The sequence below is a fragment of the Theobroma cacao genome, chromosome 6 (assembly GCF_053813885.1).
Source record: "Theobroma cacao isolate CCN51 chromosome 6, ASM5381388v1, whole genome shotgun sequence".
Lineage (NCBI taxonomy): Eukaryota > Viridiplantae > Streptophyta > Magnoliopsida > Malvales > Malvaceae > Theobroma > Theobroma cacao.
The window spans coordinates 30549320-30575169 of record NC_142644.1 but is presented as its reverse complement, the minus strand read 5'-3'; the positions used below and the strand labels follow the sequence as shown (position 1 = coordinate 30575169).

Below are 25850 nucleotides of genomic sequence, written 5' to 3'. Positions count from 1 at the left end.
TTAAAGAAAAGAAAGAGATATTCTCGACTGCCAGACTTTTTTGCTTGACTTTAAACAGTTGAAAACATAATATCTCAGTTCTCGAAGTAAAAGAAAAAGAAAAAAAATAATATCATTGCCCCTGTTATTAACCATTAGGAGGAGCAGAAAAATAATACAATTATGTCTGGATATTTACCCTTCCCAGCCTATGGAAACAAAAGCTGATCATGACCAATGCCTTGTATCAAAATCTGCCTTGTGCTTGTGTTTCTCTCTATCTTCTTCTTCACCAGTTTACCCTAAACCCTAAACCTGAAAAAAATTATGGTCAGTCATGAACTAATCTCCCTGCCTCCGCTGGGCTTACTATCCTGACTTGAGTTTAAAATTGAACCAAAATGGGCATAAATTCCAATAAAAATGGACTCTCTATCTCCCTCCTTATTGACTGCCAGCATTACGCGTCCTTGACTTATCCACCCGATTTTGGGCAGAAAATTCCAAGTCTTCTGCATTCAATGGCGTCAACCTGCAATCAATTGTTTTCCCATTTTGCCTTTTCCTTTTATCATTAGCCATTCACTTTGGCTAAAACTCGCACAGTTATTTTACGAATTGAGATTGAAAATCAAGCAAGGGATGACGACTTCCTGCAGGCTGATAATTTTTTATTTTTGAGAAACTGCTCGCTCATAATTAATCCTAATTGTATAACTCTATTAAAGTGCTTATAAAAGAATAGGGGAACAGAGATTATGAACATGTTATAAAATTATGTAAATTAATACTATATATATATATGTTAACCTTTTGTTATTTTATTTGCTTATTTTTATAAAATAGAATTTTTTTTTCAATAATTTATGTATGATTTAAGCTATACTTGATTTTTACTTTTATTATTTTTCATTTCTGAAACCAAAAAAAGAAAATACACACATTAAGTATGAAGAAGAAAATATATTTTCAAAGAGTTATAAGTAAAATATCTAATTCTTAAATAATATAATGAATGAGTCAATATTTATATAACTTAATTTTGTTATTATATTTGATACTCCCTCTGTCTTATTTTATTTGTCTTCATTTGAGTTTTTTTATCAAATAAATTTAATTTTGATCATTACTTTTGAATATTATATAACATTAAAATTTAAAAAATATGCATGTTGAAAATTTTGAAAATATAATGAGACGGAAGAAGAATTAAGTTTTAATTATTTATTCTTTTTTTTTTTACTTTTTATTTTGTTTTATAGTAATAATTTTTCATTGACAGTAAAATTAGCCACCAAATAAGTCAATTATTGAAGTGGAGATGTTATTCACCCAGAAGAAGCGAGTGCTTATTTAAACCCCTTTCCCAATACTCTAAAAATAGCAAGAGCCGATCATCACCATGGTTTCCATTGGTGTCTCCATGACCCTTCTGTTTTACATCTTCCTTTGCTTGCTCTGTCTGAACATTGAAGCAGCAGTTGATTTCTTACATTACGACTGCTATTCAAGTACAACTACTTACAATTGGAGCAGCACTTATCAGAGAAACCTCAATTTCCTTCTCTCGTCTCTTCAGTCCAACGCTACCCGTGAAAATGGATTCTACAAGCTCACGGTTGGTCAAAACCCTCCGGATATTGTTTATGGCCTCTTTCTCTGCCGTGGCGATGTCACCCAAAATATATGTCAAGATTGTGCTAGCACAGCTGCCGCCGAGATACTTCAACTTTGCCCCATCCAGAAAACGGCTTTGGTTTACTACGCTGAGTGCACCTTACGTTACTCCAACCGGTCTTTCTTCTCTGTATGGCAAAGAGACCCTACTTTGCAGCTGTTGAATACAGGGAATATTTCACAATCAGACCGATTCATGGAGTTGCTTGGAAACACGATGAATGAGATAGCCACAGGGGCTGCTAATGATCAGTCAGGGAAAAAGTTTGCTACTAAAGAAGCCAATTTCACTAGTTTTCAAACGCTTTACACACTCGCTCAATGCACACCGGATTTATCCGTGTCCAATTGTGATACCTGCCTTCAGACAGCTATTGCTTATCTTCCAAGCTGCTGCTTTGGAAGACCAGGGGGCAGAGTCTTATTTCCGAGCTGTAACGTCAGATATGAATTCTATCCTTTTTACCGGATAACAGAGCAACCACCATCACTGACACCTGTTCTTCCTTCCCCTCAAGCGCCACAAACTAAAGGTAAAGTAGTGGAATGAAATATAATTAATCAATTATTGTAAGTATGTACAATTAAAACGCTAAATAATTGAGAGGACCACACAGGTAGGTCGGAGGCTTAAATTCAGAAGAGAGAAAAAGCAGTAATCTTTATAATTAGACTTTCGAGGAAACCAAAGAAGAAAAAATGTTTTCATTGGTCATTAAATCTTTATAATTACATAAGGTGATTTCATTGGTAACTTTGAATGTTTATGAATAGGTAGGGAGAAGGAGAGAGACGTAATGAATAAGCTTTAGGTCAATATTGAACGTTTTGCTTGATTACAACTTTTGTTTTGTTTTGGAGGGTTACAAAATTATGCAAACCCAACACTTAATGAAACCCAATATGGGTTATAAAATATATATATATATATATATATATATGAAAGAATTCTTTGAGAAATCAATGTGAAGTAAATCAAAATTGGAGTAGCTAGTTAAGACAGAAAGTCTATTCCATCTTGCTCGTCTCACTATCATCACTACCTTGTGTTGAGGTTTTATTGGTATAGCTTTTCTCTACCATCTAAAAACAAGGAGGAGCTTTTCCTTCATCATCCTTCTAATTTATGTGGCAGCACATTCTTAATGGTGCTAATCTAGTGTTTGTTCGTAACCTTTGATCTTATCTATATCATTTCATTAAAATTAAGTGCACTTACTAAGGTATTATTTTAAGGAAACATTCTAATGCATATATATATATATATATACAAACTTATATAAATTGAACAAAACACTTTTGTAATTAATAATCATAACAGTAATTATTTTTAGATTACTTATTCGCAAAATCCATGATAAAAAAAATCTATGACCATAATCATCAATTTTAAAAATGAAGATATTTATTCCTTATGATTTTAATTATTTTTTGTTTGGATATTGCATATTAATATAGATAATTACGATAGAATGTTCAACTATCGGCATTAATGCATTCGATTCGAGGAAATTTCATATTAGAGATTTTCAGGAATTTTCATTTTACAATCACACCTTGAAGCTTCTCATTATTATTTTTTTTTTGTTTGAAAGGGTGATTTTATTAGCACTAAGTCTTTATGCTGTCCAAAGTCTTTAACTGTTTGTTAAAGACTTTTACAGATATTTGGCTTGTGCAAAAAGAAGAATATGCACAATTACAAGGGGAAACTGCTTCACAAAGTTCAATTGCGAGGAGAAGCTTCCCATTATTCATTGCTTTCACATCTTGAATCTCTAGAACATGGAAAATTTTGCTCAGCAAAAATAATCACATTACCAAAAACATTGACAAATATGTTATCTCGAAATGTCAGTCATAATAGTGACAAAGACGTGAGTGACTAGTGTGGTTTCCTGGAAAGATACACTGCTTCATCTTTCTTTAGGTTGTCACTCGATAGGGCCGGCCAGTGAAATACAGCCACCTTCAGCAACATATTCACTTTCATTACTTGATTTTGCAAGATCCCTGAATTTCTTATAAATGTTGTCTTGTTTGCATACTTTTAATTATCTCAAATTAATGTCTCATTTGAAAAGTAAAAGAAAAATCATTCTTACTTTCCCTTATTATCAATAAAATGACTTGTCTCAAGTAGACCCTGTCCCTACATTCGTGAGGATAACAATGAGCTGAATTGAGAACATGTGCCCTTATTCAGAAAAAGAGAAACAAAAAAAATCAAACCGGATTGCGCTTGGTGCGAGTTTATCAGCAACTCTTGGGTTAGCTCTATTTTCTGCTTGTGGTTTCTTCATCTGGAGGAGGAGAAACATTCAAGGTATGCACTGGATTAATCTTGCCTGGCATTACAAATTTGTATTATATTGTTATGCCAATCGCATCATGTTTAATTACTTTTCAAAAAAAAATAATCACATCATGTTTTATTACAGAGGATAGGGAAAATAGCCAAGAAGTTCAATTACTTGACTTGGTAGAGGGAAGAATTCGCTATGAGCATACAAGCGAAAATCCTAGTGGAGAAAGAGAGGCGAGATCTCAAGAGTTTCCTTCAATTCAATTGCATATTTTACATGCAGCGACAAATCACTTTTGTGATGAAAACAAGCTTGGAGAAGGTGGATTTGGCCCTGTATACAAGGTGATTATGGTTACAGCTTGATGCATAAGTTAATTACATAACATGATTAGAGCTTTATGTGAGTGAATGAAGTATGTTAATATTTCATAATCCTGGGGCATTTTTAGTTTAATTGTGGTAAGTTGCATAAATTAATTAATTCTTTCAGGGTGCACTACCGGATGGTAAAGAAATTGCAGTTAAAAGGCTCTCAAGAACTTCCGGCCAAGGGCTGCTTGAGTTCAAGAATGAAGTCATGTTAATTGCCAGATTACAACATAGAAATCTAGTGAGGCTCTTAGGATGTTGCTTAGAGAAAAACGAAAAGTTGCTAGTATATGAATTCATGCCCAACAGAAGCCTTGACGTTTTCCTGTTTGGTTTGATCCTTCAACCTTGAACCTTTAACTAACAACACTATCTTGCAAATAAAACAAGGGTGAAAAAGTTAACTAGTTATTGGTTTTTGCTGTTTTTCTTTTTGGGGCCTTCATCAGATTCGAGCATGGCTACACAACTGTCTTGGCTAAAACGATTCAGCATTATTAAAGGAATTGCAAGAGGTATCATGTATCTGCATGAGGACTCTCGTCTTAAAATTATTCATAGAGACCTTAAAGCAAGTAATGTTTTACTTGATCATGAGATGAATCCCAAAATTTCAGACTTTGGTATGGCCAGAATTTTTGATGGAGATCAAAATCAAGCAAATACAAATAGAGTAGTTGGAACATAGTAAGTCTACATATTCTTCCCAACTCTTGCCTCTTAAGCTTATCAGGGAATGGACATTTTTATTATTAGTCATTTTGACCATTAACTTATCCACACTTATTAAAATTAAATGAGTTTAACTTATCAACTCTATTCACAAAATTTTATGTTTTTGTCGATTCTATGAAAACTATTTTACTTCTAATCATTTATAACATAAATCAGTCTTTGTGAATGCAATAGTCAAATAATCAGTTATTATGGAAAATAACATATGTTTAGTGATTACTAGTTAGAACAAAACATGTTTTATTACTGAGGCATCTAGGTAATATTGATTTATAACAGTACAATGTTGAATGTTCATATTAAATATTGATTTTCTAAAATTTTCTATGGATCATCTAATTCTATCTTTATGCTTTTTCCATTGCTTCTTATGAACTGAAATAGTGGATATATGGCACCTGAATATGCAATGGAAGGACTTTTTTCTATCAAATCTGATGTTTTCAGTTTTGGAGTTCTTTTGCTGGAGATCATAAGTGGAAAAAGGAATAATGGTTTTCATCTCTCAGAGCATGGTGAAAGCCTCCTCACTTTTGTAGGTTTTTATCCTTTCTTTCTCTTCAAAGATTTGATGAATCCACCTTATATGCTAATTTTAAGTAACAATTGTGTAGGCGTGGAAACTTTGGTCTAAAGGTCAAGGAATGGAGCTAATAGATCAGCTCCTTGTGCAGTCGTGTGTTGCCGCTGAGGTGCTTAAGTGCATCCATATTGGGCTATTATGCGTGCAAGAAGACCCTGCAGACAGACCTAGAATGACATCTGTGATTGTCATGTTGGAAAGCGAGACCATAACACTTCCTCGACCATCAGTACCTGCATTTTCTGTTGGACGTGTTGTTGCAGAACCAACTCAACCCACTTCAAATGATAGAATTTGTTCTGTTAATGAGGTTACAATTTCAAATTTGTCGCCTCGGTGATTGATTTGTGGGTGCATCTTCCTTTATTTATTTTCTTTTTTTTTTACACTACCCAAAGAAAGCAGAAGAATCTGCCACAAAGGGATGACAAGGAAGGACATCTTTCTTTATATCATCATTCTATGGACACTAGCTTACAACAGTTAAAATGCTTTTTTGGGTTGAAGTGGGCATCCATATAATTACCATTTTCAACAAAACAATAGGAGATACTGTTTCATTTTATCTATTCTTTTTCTTTTAAAAAAAGTTTTTTCTATTCTTAATCGTCATAGATCGGCTTACTGCAACCAAGAAATTTACTCTACTACCGAATCAGATACTGAGCTTTCCTACAGAAAAATCTGAATCGAATGTCATGAATTTTGCAAAATTTCATCAGTGCAACAAATTTGTATAAGAGAGTTGACAATTAAAGAAACAAGTTGGAGTTGGATCATGGGCTTTCTCGAACCTTCACTAGGTAAATTCTATCAATAATCAAGCGAATATTTAGATGTCTAAAACTCCAATGAGATTAAATTAACACGGCCTGTAAGAAGCACTAACTTTCAAACAGATCAAAAAACTTGGACAACGGGTTTCCTAATGGTCAGTGTGGGCTGGAAATTGGAACACGAATGACTAATTTGCTTCTCTGAAACGATTAGCGTCTTGAAGTTTAATTAATGTTAAAGACTTGGAGAAATGGGGTTTTGTCTTGCTTAGCGTCTAGAAGTTATGATGGGAGAAATGGAAGTTCTTCTCCACCTACTCGTGGAAAAAGTTCTGTGTCTTAGGCTCGTTACGGTGGCAGGCTGAATGACTGGTTGTACTGACTTTGTCGTATTCATTGTTTCTGACCTAAAACAAAAATAAATATAAATAAAAGTAAAGAGAAGAGGAAGCCCCAGATCGAGAAAACCATTTCTGCTAAGGTCCGAGGAAAAAGAAACAGAACATGCTTGTCTATAAGTCCTTCATAACTCTGTTCTTCCTCTCCTTGTTTAGCTTTACCATTAAAGCGCAACCAGCTTACGTCGTTCATGACTGTTCAAACACGATCACTTTTCCCACAAACGGCACTTACCAAGCCGATCTCAATCACCTGCTCTCCTCTCTTTCTTCCAACGCCACCCGTGGCAATCGATTCTACAACACAACCTCTGGCAGAAACTCTGACATGGTCTACGGGCTGTTTCTCTGCAGGGGTGATGTTTCCAATAGTAGTTGCGGAGAATGTGTCTCTACTGCCACCAAAGATATCACTCAACGTTGTCCTGTTGAAAAAATTGCTGTGATTTGATATGATATTTGCCTCGTACGTTACTGAAACCAAGCTATGGTTTCCATTGCGGCCTTAGCAACCGCAATTGCTTTGTAGAACCCGCGCAATGTCGCTGACCAAGAGCGTTTCAACCAGATACTGGCTGATACGATGGACGCTGCAGCAACCCTGGCTGTAAGTGCTAGGTCAGATTTCAAATACTTTGCGACCAGAGAGGCGAGTATTTCAGGGTTTCAAACACTGTACAGTCTTGTGCAGTGTACACCGGACTTGTCAAGCGGGGACTGTAATGCATGTCTGCGAGGAGCCATAGCGGCTCTGCCCGATTGTTGCAGTGGAAAGCAAGGGGCAAGAGTGCTGAAACCTAGCTGCAACATTAGATATGAAGTTTCCCCGTTTTATAATCAAACTACAGTTGCAGCTCCAGCAGCGCCGTCTTTGCTTACTCCTCCTCCCCCAGCAGCTTCAGGTTCGGTCATTCAATCCATAATACTATGTTTTTACCTTAAGTTTTGATATTTTTAATCAAATTAAAACCCACAGTCAAATTAAATATATTCTTTAGAGGTATAAGGATTTGATGGAATCTTTTTTTTTTTTTCATTTTGACAGATAGATTTCTACTTTCAATTTCCTTTTTATTTTTGTTATGAAATGAAATTTTATGATTTGACTTTTAGATATGCATGAACCCATCTACCCTACAACATTAAAATCAAAGGGTGGAGGAGGCCAATTGAATAGGTCATAGATTTAATAAGATATAATACCTAAAGATTTATCAAGAATTTGGAGGGCCATTTTTATCATTAAAGATGAACTTAGACATTTAACCGTTCAATTTGCCGTGATACCAAAATTCAATTGAATTCAGTAAAAGAAAAATTAATGGAATTCATGGAGAAATAATTTCATACGTCAATCAGATTACTTTTGCAATCTCTAATTAACCCCAAAAAAATTATTTTCTCTTGTAATACTCATTACCTAAGGGTGAGGGATGCCTTAGACCAAAGGTCTCGACGCAATGATAATTAACTAGCAAAGATTCCTGAAACCAAACGGCCTTAATGGTGTGGCTTTGTTGACTTGTTGTGTAAAGGGTGTGAACGCCTTGACATCTCGAAAACCTTGACCCCAAAAGAAAGAAAGAGATGTTCTCAACTGTCAAAGTCTCAACCACTTTCTTCGCAGAAGCGTGGGTAGACTTTTTTGCTTTGACTTGAACTGTACAGAACACAATATCATTGCCAAAGCCTAAGACTAGTAGAGAAGAAGTGAAACAAAAACTGATCATGACCAATGCCTTCCATCAAAAACTGCCTTGTGCTTGTGCTTCTCTCTATCTTCAGCTTCACCAGTTTAGGCGACCCAACGTACCTGTATCACTTCTGTTCCAACGTGACCACTTTCACCAGAAACAGCGTCTACATAACCAATATAAATAACCTCTTCTCTTACCTCACCTCCAACGCCACCGTCCTTGATGGATTCTACAAGACCACCGCAGGGCAGAACCCTAACATGATCCATGGTCTCTTTCTCTGCCGTGGGGATGTCCTCCCTGAATTCTGCCAGTACTGCATTGAACTTGCTGCTACCGACGTAGCTCAACGTTGTCCTAACCAAACTTGGGCTATAATTTGGTATGATGAGTGTATGCTACGTTACTCGAACCAGTCTATCGTGGACTCCACGCCTGAAAGGCCTAAAGTAAATTTGCGGAATAATATTGATGTCATGGAACCAGACCGCTTTAACCAGCAAGTGGCAACTCTGATGAAAAACATAGCAACTCGGGCTTCTAATGCTTCATTGGGGGCTAAAAAGTTTGCGACAGAAGAGGTAAGATTGAAGGCGTTCCTAATTGTTTACAGCCTAGCACAGTGCACACCGGACATTTCCAGTGGGGATTGCTGCAGATGCCTTGAGAATGCTATTGCAGATTTGCTAAAATGTTGCAGTGGAAAAACAGGAGTATTTGCTCTGTACCCTAGCTGTACCGTGCAATACCAACTTGCCCCATTCTATAACAGCAGTAACCAAACTATAGCAGCTCCGCCCCCAGCGTCGCCTGCACTTCCTCTTCTACTTTCTCCACCTCCACCAGGTCCGTTTAATAGATCAATATAATATATTTTATGTCTCATTTAGATCGAAAATTGGTCACTTTTCTTTGTCCAATCTCCTATTACTTTTGTGAGAGCATTGGATTGGTTTTCTTCCTGCAATTAGTTTGAACCTGAATAGCCATTGTATTAATTACCACCCCAAGCAACCATTTAAGGACCGTGAGTCTTTGAATCAGGTTTCAAATTGGTAATCGAATTTTTTTGGAAATCCAAAGATGGCCTAAAATTTCAAAATTGTTTGCTTAAAATGAGGATAGTTTGAACAAAAGTGAAGGAAAAATAATGAGGGGCTATAGTCTTACAAGGTCTGATCCTACTTTATTATTTGTATTCAGCTTTCTTGTAAAGATAGGAAATCCTGTTCCTTTTTTAGACCAGGTCCAAAGAGATCTATCATTTGTTTTCAATGCAAAGAAAAGTAATTGAACATACTTCTTGATTCAGGTAGAAAGGGGATGTCCTCACAGAGAGTAATCAAAATCGTTGTTCCAACAGTTGGCTTCTTGGTTTTCTCCACTTTGTGTGTTCTAGGCTGGAAAGCAAGGAAGAAACTAATCGTGCAAAAAATGCAATCTGGTAAGCCAAAATGGCCTAAAATATGATCAGATAACTCAAACAACATATTTACATTTTCACTCAAATGATTTGCTGAGTAAACAATGTCTTTCATTATATACTGCCTGCTGTTGGTTTTTTTATATACTGTGTAGGTAAAAGTAAAGCTAGGAATATGCAATCTCTGCAATTTGATTTGAGTATAGTTGAAGCTGCCACAAACAAGTTTGCTGAAGTTAACAAGATTGGTGCGGGCGGATTTGGAAGTGTGTATAAGGTGAGAAATGAAGCTTATCATGATTACAGGGTAGAGTTCATTAATTTCACTACAATTGGTTGGAGAGTTAGAGGGCTCCAATGTTGACAATTAGAACTAATGAACATGCTTATGGTGTTTGATTAGGGTACACTTCCTGATGGACAAGAAATAGCTGTCAAGAGGCTATCAACAAGCTCTGGACAAGGCGATGAAGAGTTTCAAAATGAGGTTCAACTGGTAGCCAAACTTCAGCACCGGAATCTTGTGAAGCTATATGGATATTGCCTAGAAGCAAAGGAGAGGATGCTCATCTATGAATTTGTGCCCAACAGAAGCCTTGACTACTTCATATTTGGTTTGGTCCTTTTTCAACATATATGCTTTTAGTTATATATATATATATATATTTGTTTACCTTACTGTTCTTGTTCTATTTATAGTAACTGGTCATGACAAATCTTTCATTTTGTGTCTGGTTCCTATTTTTAGATCCTGAAAAACAAAGGCAATTGGATTGGCCCACACGTTACAAAATAATTAAAGGGATTGCTCGAGGGCTTTTATACCTTCATTCAGATTCACACCTCAAGATCGTACATCGCGATCTTAAAGCTAGTAATATTTTATTAGACGAGGACATAACACCAAAAATTTCTGATTTTGGCATGGCAAGAATTGTTGGGGAAAATAAAAGTGTAGAATGTACCAAGAGAATTGTCGGCACATAGTAAGTTAATTTCCAAGCCAAGCATTTCTCTTTTCTTGTTAGAACATGTGCTTTTGGCATTGGTATCTTATGTCGTCATTTATAAAATTTGACAAAATTACATTTTAACTCAACATTTGCTTCATCATTGTTTCAATGCTAACGATGTTGTATTGTAGTGGTTACATGTCTCCCGAATATGCAATGCATGGACGATTCTCTGAAAAGTCTGATGTATTTAGTTTTGGTATTTTGATACTAGAAATTATATGTGCCAAAATGAATACAAGTTTTTGCCACTCACAATATACCGATAACCTTCTAACCCATGTAAGTCCGAGATGAAATTAGCTTGAGTTCCAAAGTCTTATAAAAGATGTCGTGTATTGAGAAGTAATTTGTAGCTGTTGCAGGTATGGAGACATTGGAAGAATGGGACACCGATAGATTTGATGGATTCAACATTACAAGATTCTTATGTGAGCAATGAAGTTCTTAGGTGCATTCAGATAGGCCTGTTGTGCGTTCAAGAAGATCCAGGTGCAAGGCCAACAATGGCAAGAGTCGTTCTCATGCTTAGCAGCTCCTCTGTTACTTTACCATCACCTCAAAAAACAGCATTCTTTTTTGGCACCATAACAGGACGTAAGTTTTCGGAGCAGAAATCTGATCGATCAAAAAGTACATCATCATCAGCCACAGCGAATGAGGCATCGATTTCTGAACTATTCGCTCGATAACCAAAGTGTGTGAGGCGAACTCCAGGATTATGCATCATGGACATCATGATACCCAAACATGTATACGTGGTTGAAATCTTTGAAAAACAAATGATATTCAAAGTCTTGATTTGTTTAATTAGATGAATCTTACGGAATAAAAGTCGTTCTGTACCTAGTTCACGAGATTTTCCACATTAAAATCATAATTTAGTTTTGTTGTGTATATGTTTTTAAGTGGTGGTTCATGTGTTGTTTTTTGGTGATAAAGGGGTTGTTTTTGGGATAAAGTTGGGAGTAAAAAGTGTTGCATTAATTATAAAAAATGTATAAATAAAAATCAATATATAAATAAAATTAAAATTTAATATTAAAATTATTATTTCATTGCGTTGTATATATATTCTAAAATTACAATCCAAACACTACATGAATCTTATTTGATCTTGTGAAAAGTAGTAGTTTAATTATTCAAATTTTATCCAAACTTAATTATAAAGTACTTTAATCTTATTTAATTAATTAAATATTACAAATTATTCAATTATAAAAACCCATTAACATCTCTACGTCTTAATTATTCTATTATTCCACTCTCTTTTTAGTTTTAACATTATTGAAATTGAATGGACGGAAGAGCTGACAACATTCGAAGCATTGATTGGCCTAAAAGTCACGTTCATAGGCAGCAATGACAAAAGAAAAAGAAAAAATAGGCATGTCATGTTGACGACCCCACGAGGAAGATAAGTTTTTGGCCAGCGACTCAACCACCGTGCCTGACGTTGGGAAGACTCGGTGACTTTGTGTGGGCCTTAACCAGTCCGAAGATGGCAGATAATTGCCGCAAAACACTCCTGTCTTCTTCAATCAAATACTGAATGTGCATGCATCTCCTTAATTTCCATAGAAAAATCAAAGTTGCTAATCGACTGGGTTTTCAAGTCCCCGCTGCGACAGCGACTGTTACCAAACTTCGTCACCCATTTCATCATACCCTTAAATGCTTATTGGCTGTATCTGTTTCCGTAAACAATTGTAACAGTGGCTTAAACTCAAATTATTAATAATAATTTATTTAAAATTTTATATTATGAATTGGAATACTATCACGTTAATTTTAGTTAAAATTAAAATAAAAGAATCCCAGACACATTGATCTGATATGGCTTCTCTCAATACCTACTTAATTTTCATGCTTCTATTCACATTGCTTAGTTTCAGCAGCGAAGCAACACCAACATACAGCGCTCATTACTGTGATAATTCCACTAGCTTCACGCCCAACAGCACCTACCAAGCCAATATCAAGACCCTTTTATCCTCTCTTTCTTCAAATACCAGAAGCAGTAAAAATGGATTTTACAACACAACAGCAGGGCAGGACCCCAATTTGGTCTACGGTACTTTCCTTTGCCGGGGTGATGTATCAGCTAATCTCTGTCAACACTGCGTTGCCAATGCGATCAACGAGATAGCTCAACGCTGCCGTATGGAAAAAACGGGTGTGATCTGGTACGATGAGTGTACTGTACAGTACTCTGATCAAAACATTTTCTCCATTAGTCGTCAAGTACCGGGGATGGATAATAGCACTTCAGCAAGCATCACGGACAAAGATCGTTTTAATCAGTTATTGGTAAGCGTAATGAAAATCTTAGAGAACCGAGCTGCCTACGAGGACAAATCAGGCAAAAGGTTTGCAGCTGGTGAAGCGAATTTTACAAGCTCCCAAACACTGTACAGCCTAGTGCAGTGCACCCCGGATTTAACCAATGAACTTTGCTTCAGATGCCTCCAGAGTGCCATTGCTACTCTTCCAATGTGCTGTGATGGGAAACAAGGTGGAAGAGTTTTGCTCCCAAGCTGTAATATCAGATATGAAATGTTTCCTTTCTACAATCTGAATGGCACGGGTTCTACAGTACTGGTTCCTTCACCTTCCTCACCAAACTCAACTAAAGGTACGTTCTTCCTTTTCTTTTTCAATCGATCCAAAATTTATTCAATTTTTTTGGGTGTGCACTAGGTATATTCTACCAAGCATATATTAGATGTCTAAAACTCCAATGAGATTAAATTAAAACGGCCGGTAAAAGGTACTAACTTTCAAACAGAACAAAAAAGAGAATAGCGTTTCCTAACGGTCAATATGGGCTGGACATTAGAACACACGAACGAGTAATTTGCTTCTCTGAAACAATTAGCATCTAGAAGTTATGATGGGAGGAATGGAACTTTCTTTGCTTTACACACCTTATCAACATGTCCTAGATGGTTGCAAGTCTTACATTTCACATTTGGCTTGTACCAGCAATACTTTGTAGTGTGGTTCTTCTTTTTGTAGTGAGGGCCTAGATGGTACTTGTCATTCTGTTTACCTTGTTTACCATCACCAAGTTTACTACCTTTACTTTTAAGCTTTTTAGAGCCACCACCCTTAACTCTTAACCTTTTGGTTTTGGCAACAAAAGCATTCTCCATAGAGTCTTCACACCTGAGGGCCCTTCTCTGTTCTTGAGCAAGCAGTGCATTAATCAATTCATTCACAGAAATCCTAGTCAGGTCCTTTGAATCTTTCACAGAAGAGATTTTAGCTTCAAATCTCTTTGGTAGACTTACTAAAATCTCTTCTTCTCCTAGAAGCTTAGTTGATTCACCAATTTCATAACCTTGTCAGTGTAGTCTTGGATACCTTCTTCTTCTTTCATCGTCAAGATTTTAAACTGCCTTGAGAGATTCAGTGCTTGCATTGGCTTGGTTCGAACACTTCTTTTGTATTCTTCTCTCAAACTGTCCTAAACTTGTTTAAGGTTATCAAAATTCATGATCTTAGTAAAAATGATTTCTGAAATAGTAAAATACAAGCATGAAAGTGCCTTGTAGTTTTTTACAATTTTCTCACTGTGTTGTTTGATTTGAACCAATGTGGGATTGACATGCCTTTACACAGAAAGATCCCCACCTACTCCAACTACATCCGAGAGATTAAAAGCCTTCAATTAGGGTTTCATATTCACCATCTAGAACTGATAATTAGTACCTGAGAAAATCAGAGGTGCTGAAATACAAAAGTCTATTGTTGCCAATGAAGCTATTATCAATCAACAATTTGAAGAAGATTCAAGGTAAGAATTGAGTCATATGTCCCTCGAGAAGCTCAACTTTGATACCATGTTGAATTTTTATTGAAAAACTTTCTGCAAATCTAATAGGAACTTGAAGAACAGAGTTGAAAAATAAGGTGAGAAAATTTTTATAAAAGGAATGAAAGCACACAAACTTTATTTCTCTATTTAACTTACAAACATCACAAAGAAAGAGTAAACAAAGAGAACTAAGTCGAGCTCCTTAGATGTAGAATCGAGAATACCAAATTAATAACGAGGTTATTGGCTGAGCATTGATATCCAAACATTGGATCCTATGCAGAGCAATGGCTATATGAACAAGAAAATAAACGTGGCTCAAAACTTTACAATAAATAAAGAACAACACACAATTCATGTGTACAAGAAATAAAAACAAACATATCATGGCAAAATGACACGGTACGGTAACGTTTTGCCTTACAACAACTTAAAACATCAAACACGACATAAGAGATAGTCGTATTTGCAACAACTATATGGTAAAGTTAAAAACACTCAGTTTTGCTCTTATTCCTAACTTCTTTTCTTCTTCAAATAGTCATTGCTTCGCTCCAAAAATAGTACTCTAAGCAAAAACTTTCAACTAGAAAACGGTTCAGACTTCCAACACAATTGTTATGTTGAACCCGAGCAATGTCACAGACTAAGAGCCTTTCAACCAGATACTGGCTGATACGATGGATGTTGTAGCAACCCTAGTTGTAAATGCTAGGTCAAATTTCAAATACTTTGCAACCAGAAAGGCGAATATTTCAAGGTTCTAAACACTGTACAGCTTTGTGCAATGTACACTAAACTTGTCAAGCGTGAACTATAATGCATGTCTGCGAGGAGCCATAACGGCTCTGCTCGATTGTTACAGTGGAAAGCAAGGGGCAAGAGTGTTGAATCCTAGTTGCAACATTAGACATGAAGTTTCCCTGTTTTACATTAGGATAGTCTTAAATTGTAGTATGATTAGGATTGTTTAATTCTAATTAAACTAGTACACCTTGTTAAGATAGTTTTTAAATCTAGTTATACTAGAATAACATATTCTAATTATATTAGGATAAAATTATTGTATTTGGCACTATAAAATGATTCTATGGAGTTAAAGAATAATCATCACCTAGATTTAGAAAGAGTAATTTGGGTGTACATGTGATAAGAGTTGTGAGTTTGAGATTGTTCTTGTAATCTCCTGATTTTTTTCTTAGTGGATTTTTCTTTATTATTGTACCTGTTGACGTAAGTCATCAAAAGACCGAATCATATAAATTATTGTGTTCTTGTGGGTATGCTTGATTTTTTTTTTATTCTATTGGTTAGGTAAAATCTTTGATAATTTTTTAGAGATAATTTCACAATATTTTATAATCAAACTATAGTTGCAGCTCCAGCACCTTCGTCTGTGCTTACTGCTCCTCGCCCAATAGCTTTGGGTTCGGTCATTCCACCCATTATACTATTCTTTTAGCATTAGTTTTGATATTTTTAATCAAATTAAAACCCATAATACTATTCTTTTGGCATTTGTAGTCTTGACCCTTAAGCTTTTTATACTATAATAATATTTTGTAAGTAGCTGCATCCTTTTGACAAATGTACAGATGCTCTCACTCTCATTGTGTCATTCATGCCATTAAAGTCTTCTGCCTTTTAAGTTAGAGACTTAAAATGGCATACAAGTGATGAGATTAATAAAAACTGTCTTTCACAAAAAGAAAATTGAATGGAAGTTTTTTTTCCTTTTGATACGATAGTATAAGACTTTAATAGATTTCTACTTTCAATTTATTTTTTTATTTTTGTTAGGAAATGAACTTTTATGGTTTGAATTTAAGATATGCATGAACCCATCTACCCTAAAACATTAAAATCAAAGGGTGAGGGAGGCCAATTGAATAGATCATAGATTTAATAAGATATAATAATACTTAAAGATATATCAAGAATTTGGAGGGTCATTTTTGTCATTCAAGATGAACTTAGACATTTAACCATTCAATTTCGTGTTTGATACGAAAATCAAGTAATACAAACCAAAATTCAATTGAATTCAATGAAAGAAAAATCAACGGAATCGATAGAGTAAAAATTCCATTCGTCAGTCAGCTTTACTTTTGCAATCTCTAATTAACCCCAAAAAAAAATTTCTCTTGTAATAACCATTACCTAAGGGTGAGGGATGCCTTAGACCAAAGGACTCGACGCACTGCAAATTAACTGGCCATTGCTTTTTCAGCCAATAACCAAAGATTCCTGGAACCAGACGGCCCTAAGGGTGTGACTTTGTTGACATTTTGTGTAAAGGGTGTGAACTCCTTGAAGTCCTGAAAACCTTAACCCCAAAAGAAAGAAAAGAAAGATATCTTCTCAACCACTTTCTTCGCGGAAGTGCGGCTAGACTTTTTTGCTTTGACTTGGGCTGTACGGAAGACAGTGTCATTGGCAAAGCCCAAGACTGATGGAGAAGGAAACAAAAACTCATCATGACCAACGCCGTCCATCAAAATCTGCCTTGTGCTTGTGTTTCTTTCTATATCTTCAGCTTCACCAGTTTAGCCGACCCAACGTACCTGTACCACTTCTGTTCCAACGTGACCGCTTTCACCTGAAACAGCGTCTACATAAGCAATACCAATAACCTCTTCACGTATCTCTTCTCCAACGTCATCGGCCATGACGGATTCTACAAGACCACCGCGGGGCAGAACCCTAACATGGCCTATGGTCTCTTTCGCTGCCGTGGGGAGGTCGGCCCTAAAATTTGCCAGGACTGCATTAACCTTGCTGCTGCCGGCGTAGCTCAACGTTGTTCTAACCAAACTTGGGCTATAATTAGGTATGATGAGTGTATGCTACGTTACTCGAACCAGTCTATCTTTTACGCTATGGCTGAAAGTCCCAAAATAAATATGCTGTATAATAATGATGTCATGGAACCAGAGCGCTTTAACCGGCTAGTGGCAACTCTGATGCAAGACATAGCAACTCGAGCTTCAAATGCTTCAATGGGGGCTAAAAAGTTTGCAACAAAAGAGGAAACGTTTACGGTGTTCCAAACAATTTACAGCCTAGCACAGCGCACACCGGACATTTCCCGCGAGGATTGCTACAGATGCCTTCAGAAAGCTATTGCAGATTTGCCAAATTGTTGCGGTGGAAAAGCAGGAGCATTTGCTCTGTACCCTAGCTGTACCGTGCAACACCAAGTTACCCCATTCTATGACACAAGTAACGAAACTATAGCAGCTCCGCCCCCAGCGTCGCCTGCACCTCCTCTTGTATTTCCTCCACCTCCACCTCCAACTGCACCAGGTCCGTTTAATAGATCACTATAATATAGTTTATGCATCATTTACGTCAAAAATTGGTCACTTTTCTTTGTCCAATGTCCATTGCTTTTGTGGGAGCATTGGATAGGTTCTCTTCCTGCAATTAGTTTGAACTGGAATATCATTGTATTAATTACCATCCAAAGCAACCCTTTAAGGACCGAGAGTCTTTGAATCAGTTTACGAATTTCTAATCAAATTTTTTTGGAAATCTAACGTTGGCCTAAAAGTTCAAAACTTGTTCACATAAATGAAGGATTGTTCGAACAAAAATTTCAGTAGTGAAGGAACAATAATGAGGAACTATATTCGTTTGATTTTTGTTCTGCTCACATCTAATTACGTTTATAGATCTGCAATATATGGATCCAAAGCTCTGTTCATCTTTTCAAGATGCTAATTCTGAAATCGCAATGTCAAAACAACTCGTGAGAAGTCTGACAGGGCGTAATCCTACTTTGTTATTTGTATTCAGCTTTCTTGAAAAGATAGGAATTTCCTGTTCCTTTGTTAGACAAGGGCCCAGAGAGTTCAATCATTTGTTTTCAATGTCAAGAAAAGTAATTTTTGTTTTGAAAGCTGACTTTTTTAGCACTAAACACCATGCCATTCAAAGTCTTTAGCTATTTGCTAAAGACTTCTACTGACATATGGCTTTTGCAAAAGGAGAAAATATACAATTACAAAAGGAAACTGCTTCACGAAATTCATTTGCAATTTCCTTCCCTAACCTGAGCTATGGAAGCAAAAGAAAGCTGTCTACCCTTTTGCTAAAGACCTGTGCTGTACAAAGGACAAAAGAATAACTAAAGATTTCATCAGGCACATCCTTCTCTAACCCATAATCCCCAGTTTAACATGACTGTCTTTAAACAAAAACATCCCCTATTTCACCCAAAAACCACAAACAAAAGAAACCATACGATGGAGTACCCAATCAGGAACCAAAAACTAATCAGAAAGTTATCTTCTTTATTCAGGTAAAAGGGGGATATCATCACAGAGAGTAATCAAAATTGTTGTTCCAACAGTTAGCTTCTTGGTTTTCTCCACTTTGAGTGTTCTAGGCTGGAAAGCTAGGAAGAAACTAATAGCCCGAAAAGTGCAATCTGGTAAGCCAAAATGGCCAATAAGATGATCAGATAACTCAAATAACATCTTTACTTTTTCATTCAAATGATTTGCTGAGTAACCAATGTCTTTTATTAGATATTGCCTGTTATTGGTTTATATATATAATGTGTAGGTAAAAGTAAAGCTAGGAATATGCAATCTCTGCAATTTGATTTGAGTATAGTTGAGGCTGCCACAGACAAGTTTGCTGAAGTTAACAAGATTGGTGCGGGCGGATTTGGCAGTGTGTATAAGGTGAGAAATGAAGCTTATCATGATTACAGGGTACAGTTGATTAATTTCACTACAATTGGTTTGAGAGTAAGAGGGCTCCAAGGTTGACAATTAGAACTAATGAACATGATTATGGTGTTTGATTAGGGTACACTTCCTGATGGACAAGAAATAGCTGTTAAGAGGCTATCAACAAGCTCTGGACAAGGTGATGAAGAGTTCCAAAATGAGGTTCAACTGGTAGCCAAACTTCAGCACCGGAATCTTGTGAAGCTATTTGGATATTGCCTAGAAAAAGGGGAGAGGATGCTCATCTATGAATTTGTGCCCAACAAAAGCCTTGACTACTTCATATTTGGTTTGGTCCTTTCTCAACATATATGCTTTTAGTTTTCACCAAAAACAAGCATGCAAGCATCTGGTTGCACTGAAATTTCTATGCATATGGCATCTCTTCTTCTGAATAATTGGCCAAAATGGTGGCACCTTTATATATAAAAAAGATTGTTTACCTTACGGTTCTTGTTCTAGTAAGAGTAATTGATTAGGACAAATCTTTCATTTTGTATCTGGTTCCTAATCTTCAGATCCTGAAAATCAAAGACAATTGGATTGGTCCAAACGTTACAAAATAATTAAAGGGATTGCTCGAGGGCTTTTATACCTTCATTCAGATTCACACCTCAAAATCATACACCGTGATCTTAAGGCTAGTAATATTTTATTAGATGAGGACATGATGCCAAAAATTTCTGATTTTGGCATGGCAAGAATTGTTGGAGAAAATAGAAGTGTAGAATGTACCAAGAGAATCGTCGGCACATAGTAAGTTAATTTCCAAGCCAAGCATTTCTTTTTACTTATTAAAATATGTGCTTCTGGCATTGGTACCTTATGTTGTCATCTATAAAATTTGACAAAATTACATTTTAACTCAACATTTACTTCATCATTGTTTCATTGCTAATGATATTATATTGCAGTGGTTACATGTCTCCAGAATATGCAATACATGGACGGTTTTCAGAGAAGTCCGATGTGTTTAGTTTTGGTATTTTGATACTAGAAATTATTTGTGGCAAAATGAATACAAGTTTTTGTCACTCACAATATGCTGATAACCTTCTAACCTATGTAAGTCTAAGATGAAATTATCTTGAATTCCAAAGTTTATAAAAAAATGTAGTGTTTTTAGATGTAATTCGTGGCTGTTGCAGGTATGGAGACATTGGAAGAATGGGACACCGATAGAATTGATGGATTCAACCTTACAAGATTCTTATGCGAGCAATGAAGTTCGTAGGTGCATTCAGATCGGCCTGTTGTGCGTTCAAGAAGATCCAGATACAAGGCCAACAATGGCAAGAGTCGTTCTCATGCTTAGCAGCTCCTCTGTTACTTTACCAGCACCTCAGAAAACAGCATTCTTTTTTGGCACCACGACAGGACGTCAATTTTCGGAGCAGAAATCTGATCCATCTAAAAGTACGTCATCGTCAGCCACAGTGAATGAGGCATCCATTACTGAACTATTCCCTCGATAACCAAAGTGTGTGAGGCGAACTCCAAGATTATTTATGCATCATGAGCATCACGCCAATAGCTATGTGCACAAGATTTGCGATACCTAAACAGGTATACCTGGTCGAAATCTTCGGAAAATATTGAAAGTCTTGATTTATTCATAAACAATAGTCTATGTGAGCAGGTGTACCCAAACAACGGTCTTGCTTTTGGCGGCTGTTTATGAAACTCCTGCTATTCTGTGTGAGCAGTTGTGCCCTTGTTGTACAGTTTCTATTTCGTCTAGTCGATCTTCATGTCAATGAGAGTCTTTGACAACTTCAGTGTAAGACTAACAATAACATATCAAGTGTATGATTAATAAAACTTATTTTCAAAAGAAAATCATAATCCAATAACAAATTATAATTCTGAAGAACAATTGCGTCGCTTCTCTTCCTACTCGTTCCAAATTTGCCTTAGTTACTTACCATATTAAATTTGACTCAATGATTCACGTTAGTCATTTAATTTAACAAAACGCCGACAAGACAATTTCGAAGAGGAGTGTCGATTGGTGTTTTGGAGATTACAGGGATCGGAGCGGCGACGAGGTTTAAACCCCTTGACTTTTCCAAAATGTTTTGAAAGGGGCAGAGAGTGGGTCATGCTTTGCAGAGGATTTCCGTTCAATCTGATCGACCGTCATTAATCTTCCTGCCTCCGCTGGGCCTACTCTCACGACTTGAGTTCAAAATTGAACCATATCGGCATAAACTCCCATAAGAGTCCGTGCTCTCTCTGTGCAAGCGTCACTCGTCCTTGACTTTTCCACCTGATTTTTGGGAATAAAATTCAAAGTCTTCCACTAGATGGCGTCAACCTGCCCTTTTGTTATTTTACTAGTTTATTTTTATAAATTATAGAAATTATATCTTTCTCGACAGTTTATTGTGTGATTTATAATAAAAATTAACCACCAAATAAGTAAATTATTGAAGTGGAGATGTTATTCACCCAGAAGAAGCAAGTGCTTATTTAAACCCCCTTTCCAATACTAAATAAATAGCAAGAGCTGATCATCACCATGGTTTCCATTGAAATCTCCGTGACCCCTTTATTTTACATCTTCCTTTGCTTGCTCAGTCTCCACAGTGCAGCAGCAGCTGAATTCTTATCTAGCGACTGCAGCCCAAATACAACTACTTACACTCAGAATAGCACTTACCGGAGAAACCTCAATTCCCTTCTCTCGTCTCTTCAATCCAACTCTACTCGTAAGAATGGATTCTACAACCTCACGGTTGGCCGAGACCCTCCGGATATTGTTTATGGCCTCTTTCTCTGCCGTGGCGATCTCACGCAAGATGCCTGTCAAGATTGTGCTAGCACAGCTGCCGGCGAGATACTTCAACATTGCCCCATCCAGAAAACGGCTTTGGTTTACTACGCTGAGTGCACCTTACGTTACTCCAACCGGTCTTTCTTCTCTGTATGGCAAAGAGACCCTACTTTGCAGCTGTTGAATACAGGGAATATTTCACAATCAGACCGATTCATGGAGTTGCTTGGAAACACGATGAATGAGATAGCCACACGGGCTGCTAATGATCAGTCAGGGAAAAAGTTTGCTACTGAAGAAGCCAATTTCACTAGTTTTCAAACGCTTTACACACTCGCTCAATGCACACCGGATTTATCCGTGTCCAATTGTGATACCTGCCTTCAGACAGCTATTGCTTATCTTCCAAGCTGCTGCTTTGGAAGACCAGGGGGCAGAGTCTTATTTCCGAGCTGTAACGTCAGATACGAATTGTACCCTTTTTACAACGTCACAGCGCATCCGCGATCACAGACACCAGTTACTCCTTCCCCTCCAGCGCCACCATCGAAAGGTAAAGTAGGTAGGACTGAAACTTAAGATTTAGAAGAGAGAAAAGGCAGTAATCTTTATAATTAGACTTTCTAGCATGTCAATTATTGTATACCTGAATTCATTTTTGTGCAGAGAAAAACAAAATTTCATCAACAATTATAATCGCCATTGTTGTCCCGGTTGTTGTCTCTGTGGTGCTCTTTGCAGCGGGCTTCTGTCTTCTTACTAGGAAACGAAAGAAGTACGATGCCGTGGAACAGGAAAACGGTAAAGAAGCAGAAATTTTTCGCTATCACAGTCATTCATCAAGCATTTTTTATTTCTTCGATGGAGTGAAAACAAAAGGCTAATACTTGTACAAATTTGTATTATCTAGCTGCAAATGAAATTACGACTGTGGAGTCCTTGCTATTTGATTTTGCCACCATTGAAGCTGCCACAGACAAATTCTCTGTTGATAACAAGTTGGGTGAAGGTGGATTCGGTCCGGTTTATAAGGTAGAAATTTTAGCCTGTTGGAATTACTAGATGTTGAGATTCAGCAACTTACTGTAATTGTTTAAGTTTCCAGGGCAAACTCCCCAGTGGACAAGAAATAGCTGTTAAAAGGCTATCGGTAAGATCTAGCCAAGGTGCGGTAGAATTTAAGAATGAGGTTGCATTGGTAGCCAAGCTCCAACATCGAAATCTTGTGAGGCTCTTGGGATTTTGCTTGGAAGGAGAAGAAAAATTACTTATTTACGAGTTTGTTCCCAACAAGAGCCTTGACTATTTTCTATTTGGTATGGCCTAATCAGACATTATTTTACTTCTAAAACCAAATTGTCTTTCAGCAAATTAGTATAATTGTATCAAATAAGTTAACTTAGTTTACTATTTTGATGTATCCCAGGCACTGAAAAACAAGGACAATTGAATTGGATAAAACGATACAAGATAATAGGAGGAATAGCTCGAGGGATTCTCTATCTTCATGAGGATTCTCGACTTAAAATTATACATCGTGATCTCAAAACTAGCAATATATTGTTAGACGAAGATATGAATGCAAAAATTTCAGATTTTGGCATGGCAAGAATTTTTGGGGTTGATCAATCTGAAGGCAACACAAGTAGAGTCGTTGGAACATAGTAAGTTTTTAAAAATTTCATATATGTTTAGCATTATTTTCCTACAATTAGTAATTAACTTTACATCAAAATTAATAAACAAAATTTCTAGAAAAAAAATGATTGTAGAAGATTTCTTATGTCTTAGTTTCTAATGACAATATTGCTATACTTATATTGCTGCGTGCCTTTCAGTGGTTATATGCCTCCAGAATATGCAATGCATGGACAATTTTCTGTTAAATCTGACGTATATAGCTATGGAGTTATAATTTTGGAGATTATTACCGGAAAGAAAAGCAACAATTTTCAATCGACAGACGAAGCTGATGACCTCTTAAACTATGTGAGTATGACCAGAAAAATCATATAACGTATTCTAGAGATAATTGCATAGCCCTAAACATAATTTCCCAACGTCTTTCAGGCTTGGAAACACTGGAACAGTGGAACACCCTTGGAACTTTTAGATCCAAGTCTGAGAAGTTCTTATTCTAGAAATGAAGTCATCAGATGCATCCACATCGGCCTGTTATGCGTTCAGGAAGATCCAGCAGAGCGACCCACGATGGCAGCAATTGTTCTCATGCTTAATAGCTACTCTATTACTCTGCAAGCACCTCGACCTCCAGCCACTTTCCTCATTCCCAGAAGTGAGTCGAATTTTTCAATAAATGAAGAGGGGTCGGATCAATCCGCTAGCAAGTCAATTCCATTCTCCGTGAATGAAGCTTCCATTTCCGACCTATATCCTCGATAGTTTAGAGTGGAGAAAATAAGAGCCAACAAGAACATGTATCATACATGTCCTAATACAAGTATAGAAGTCATGAGCTCTTCTTTCTCATAAATTCTAATTATAAGGAAATGTATCACACCGCATTATCTATAAATGAAAAATAACTTCAGCTATGAAGCATCTTATTAAATTTTTAATTTTGATTCGAATTCGTGTCGACATTACTTGTTAAATACTACTACCTGTTAATTATTTAATTAAAATCAATTTTTATGTATCTTATTATTGAAAATTAAATTAATAATATATATAAATAAAATTAAAATTTAATATTAAAAATTATTATTTTTAATTAGATTCTAATAGCATATATTTTAAAATCACTATCCGAATAGGACATGAGTACTACTCATTCTTGTAACAAGTAATATTTTTATTATCTACATTTTACTCATACTAGATTATAAAATACATTAATTTTATTTTATCAAATTAAATAATACAAAATATCTAATTATAAGATACCCATTAACGCCTTTACATCTTGTTATTCTATTATTCCAATCTCTTTTTTAGTTTTAACATTATTGAAATTAAATGTACGGAAGAGTTGAGAACAATCAGAGCATTGTTTGAGACGTTTGGTCAATGTTTCGTTGAGAAGCAAGCATCAAGCATTGATTGGTCTAAAAGTCACATTAAATGCAATCCCAGCTCCATCCACTAGTTCAACTTATTCTACAAGAACAACTTTATGGACACCAATCAAAAAGAGCGAAAGAAAAAAAATGACCATGTCATGACCCCATGAGGAAGATAACTCTTTTGGCAAGCTGAGTCAACACGTCGTGTCCTGACATTGGAAGACTTGATGACTTTGTGTGATCCTTAACCAGTCCGCAGATGGCAGATATTTGCCGCAGAGCAGTGCTGTCTTCTTCAATCAAATCATGAATGCGTATGAATCTCCATAATTTCCATAGAAAAAAATCTAAGTTCTTAGTTGACTGTGTTTTCAAGCCGCCTAGTGCCACGCAACTGTCACCGAACTTCGTCACCCATTTCATCATCCCCTTAAATGCTTTTTGACTGTATATGTTTCGGTAAATAATTGTAACAGTGGCTTAAACTCAAATTGCTAATAATAATTTATTTAAAATTTTATATTATGAGTT

General features: G+C 36.3%; 4 protein-coding genes across 13 annotated transcripts; all 4 read left to right on the top strand.

Moving 5' to 3' along the window:
• Nucleotides 1–1352: 1352 nt before the first annotated feature.
• On the top strand, nucleotides 1353–6204 carry LOC108662464 (cysteine-rich receptor-like protein kinase 15). Of its 5 annotated transcripts, none has more exons than XM_088807233.1 (7): nucleotides 1353–2189; nucleotides 3863–3982; nucleotides 4098–4306; nucleotides 4455–4665; nucleotides 4783–5020; nucleotides 5453–5603; nucleotides 5683–6204. In XM_088807233.1, exons 1-7 carry the CDS (start codon nucleotides 1382–1384, stop codon nucleotides 5989–5991), a joined length of 2046 nt encoding a protein of 681 aa, XP_088663359.1. In that variant the 5' UTR covers nucleotides 1353–1381; the 3' UTR covers nucleotides 5992–6204. The 5 variants fall into 5 exon arrangements, with proteins under 5 accessions (XP_088663359.1, XP_088663362.1, XP_088663361.1 ...); XM_088807236.1 differs by having other exon boundaries at nucleotides 5516–5583; nucleotides 5683–5849; XM_088807235.1 differs by having other exon boundaries at nucleotides 5453–5583; nucleotides 5683–5849.
• A 2009-nt stretch (nucleotides 6205–8213) lies between these two features.
• LOC148762285 (cysteine-rich receptor-like protein kinase 25) lies at nucleotides 8214–11812 on the top strand. The gene is made up of 7 exons (XM_088807244.1): nucleotides 8214–9368; nucleotides 9835–9966; nucleotides 10101–10222; nucleotides 10349–10559; nucleotides 10694–10931; nucleotides 11090–11240; nucleotides 11324–11812. The coding sequence occupies exons 1-7, from the start codon at nucleotides 8561–8563 to the stop codon at nucleotides 11648–11650; spliced, it is 1989 nt and encodes a 662-aa protein (XP_088663370.1). The 5' UTR covers nucleotides 8214–8560; the 3' UTR covers nucleotides 11651–11812.
• A 931-nt stretch (nucleotides 11813–12743) lies between these two features.
• Nucleotides 12744–21277, top strand: LOC18597066 (cysteine-rich receptor-like protein kinase 25). 5 transcript variants are annotated; one of them, XM_088807580.1, is made up of 8 exons: nucleotides 12744–13593; nucleotides 17713–18084; nucleotides 19082–19213; nucleotides 19348–19499; nucleotides 19596–19806; nucleotides 20036–20273; nucleotides 20432–20582; nucleotides 20666–21277. In XM_088807580.1, the coding sequence occupies exons 1-8, from the start codon at nucleotides 12795–12797 to the stop codon at nucleotides 20990–20992; spliced, it is 2382 nt and encodes a 793-aa protein (XP_088663706.1). In that variant the 5' UTR covers nucleotides 12744–12794; the 3' UTR covers nucleotides 20993–21277. The 5 variants fall into 5 exon arrangements, with proteins under 5 accessions (XP_088663706.1, XP_088663707.1, XP_088663709.1 ...); XM_088807581.1 differs by having other exon boundaries at nucleotides 12745–13593; nucleotides 19348–19469; XM_088807583.1 differs by lacking the exon at nucleotides 17713–18084 and having other exon boundaries at nucleotides 12745–13593.
• Nucleotides 21278–22001: 724 nt separating this feature from the next.
• On the top strand, nucleotides 22002–24884 carry LOC108662469 (cysteine-rich receptor-like protein kinase 25). 2 transcript variants are annotated; one of them, XM_018122891.2, is made up of 7 exons: nucleotides 22002–22855; nucleotides 22960–23094; nucleotides 23204–23325; nucleotides 23399–23609; nucleotides 23720–23957; nucleotides 24132–24282; nucleotides 24364–24884. In XM_018122891.2, the coding sequence occupies exons 1-7, from the start codon at nucleotides 22039–22041 to the stop codon at nucleotides 24694–24696; spliced, it is 2007 nt and encodes a 668-aa protein (XP_017978380.2). In that variant the 5' UTR covers nucleotides 22002–22038; the 3' UTR covers nucleotides 24697–24884. The 2 variants fall into 2 exon arrangements, with proteins under 2 accessions (XP_017978380.2, XP_088663711.1); XM_088807585.1 differs by having other exon boundaries at nucleotides 22003–22846.
• Nucleotides 24885–25850: the final 966 nt, after the last annotated feature.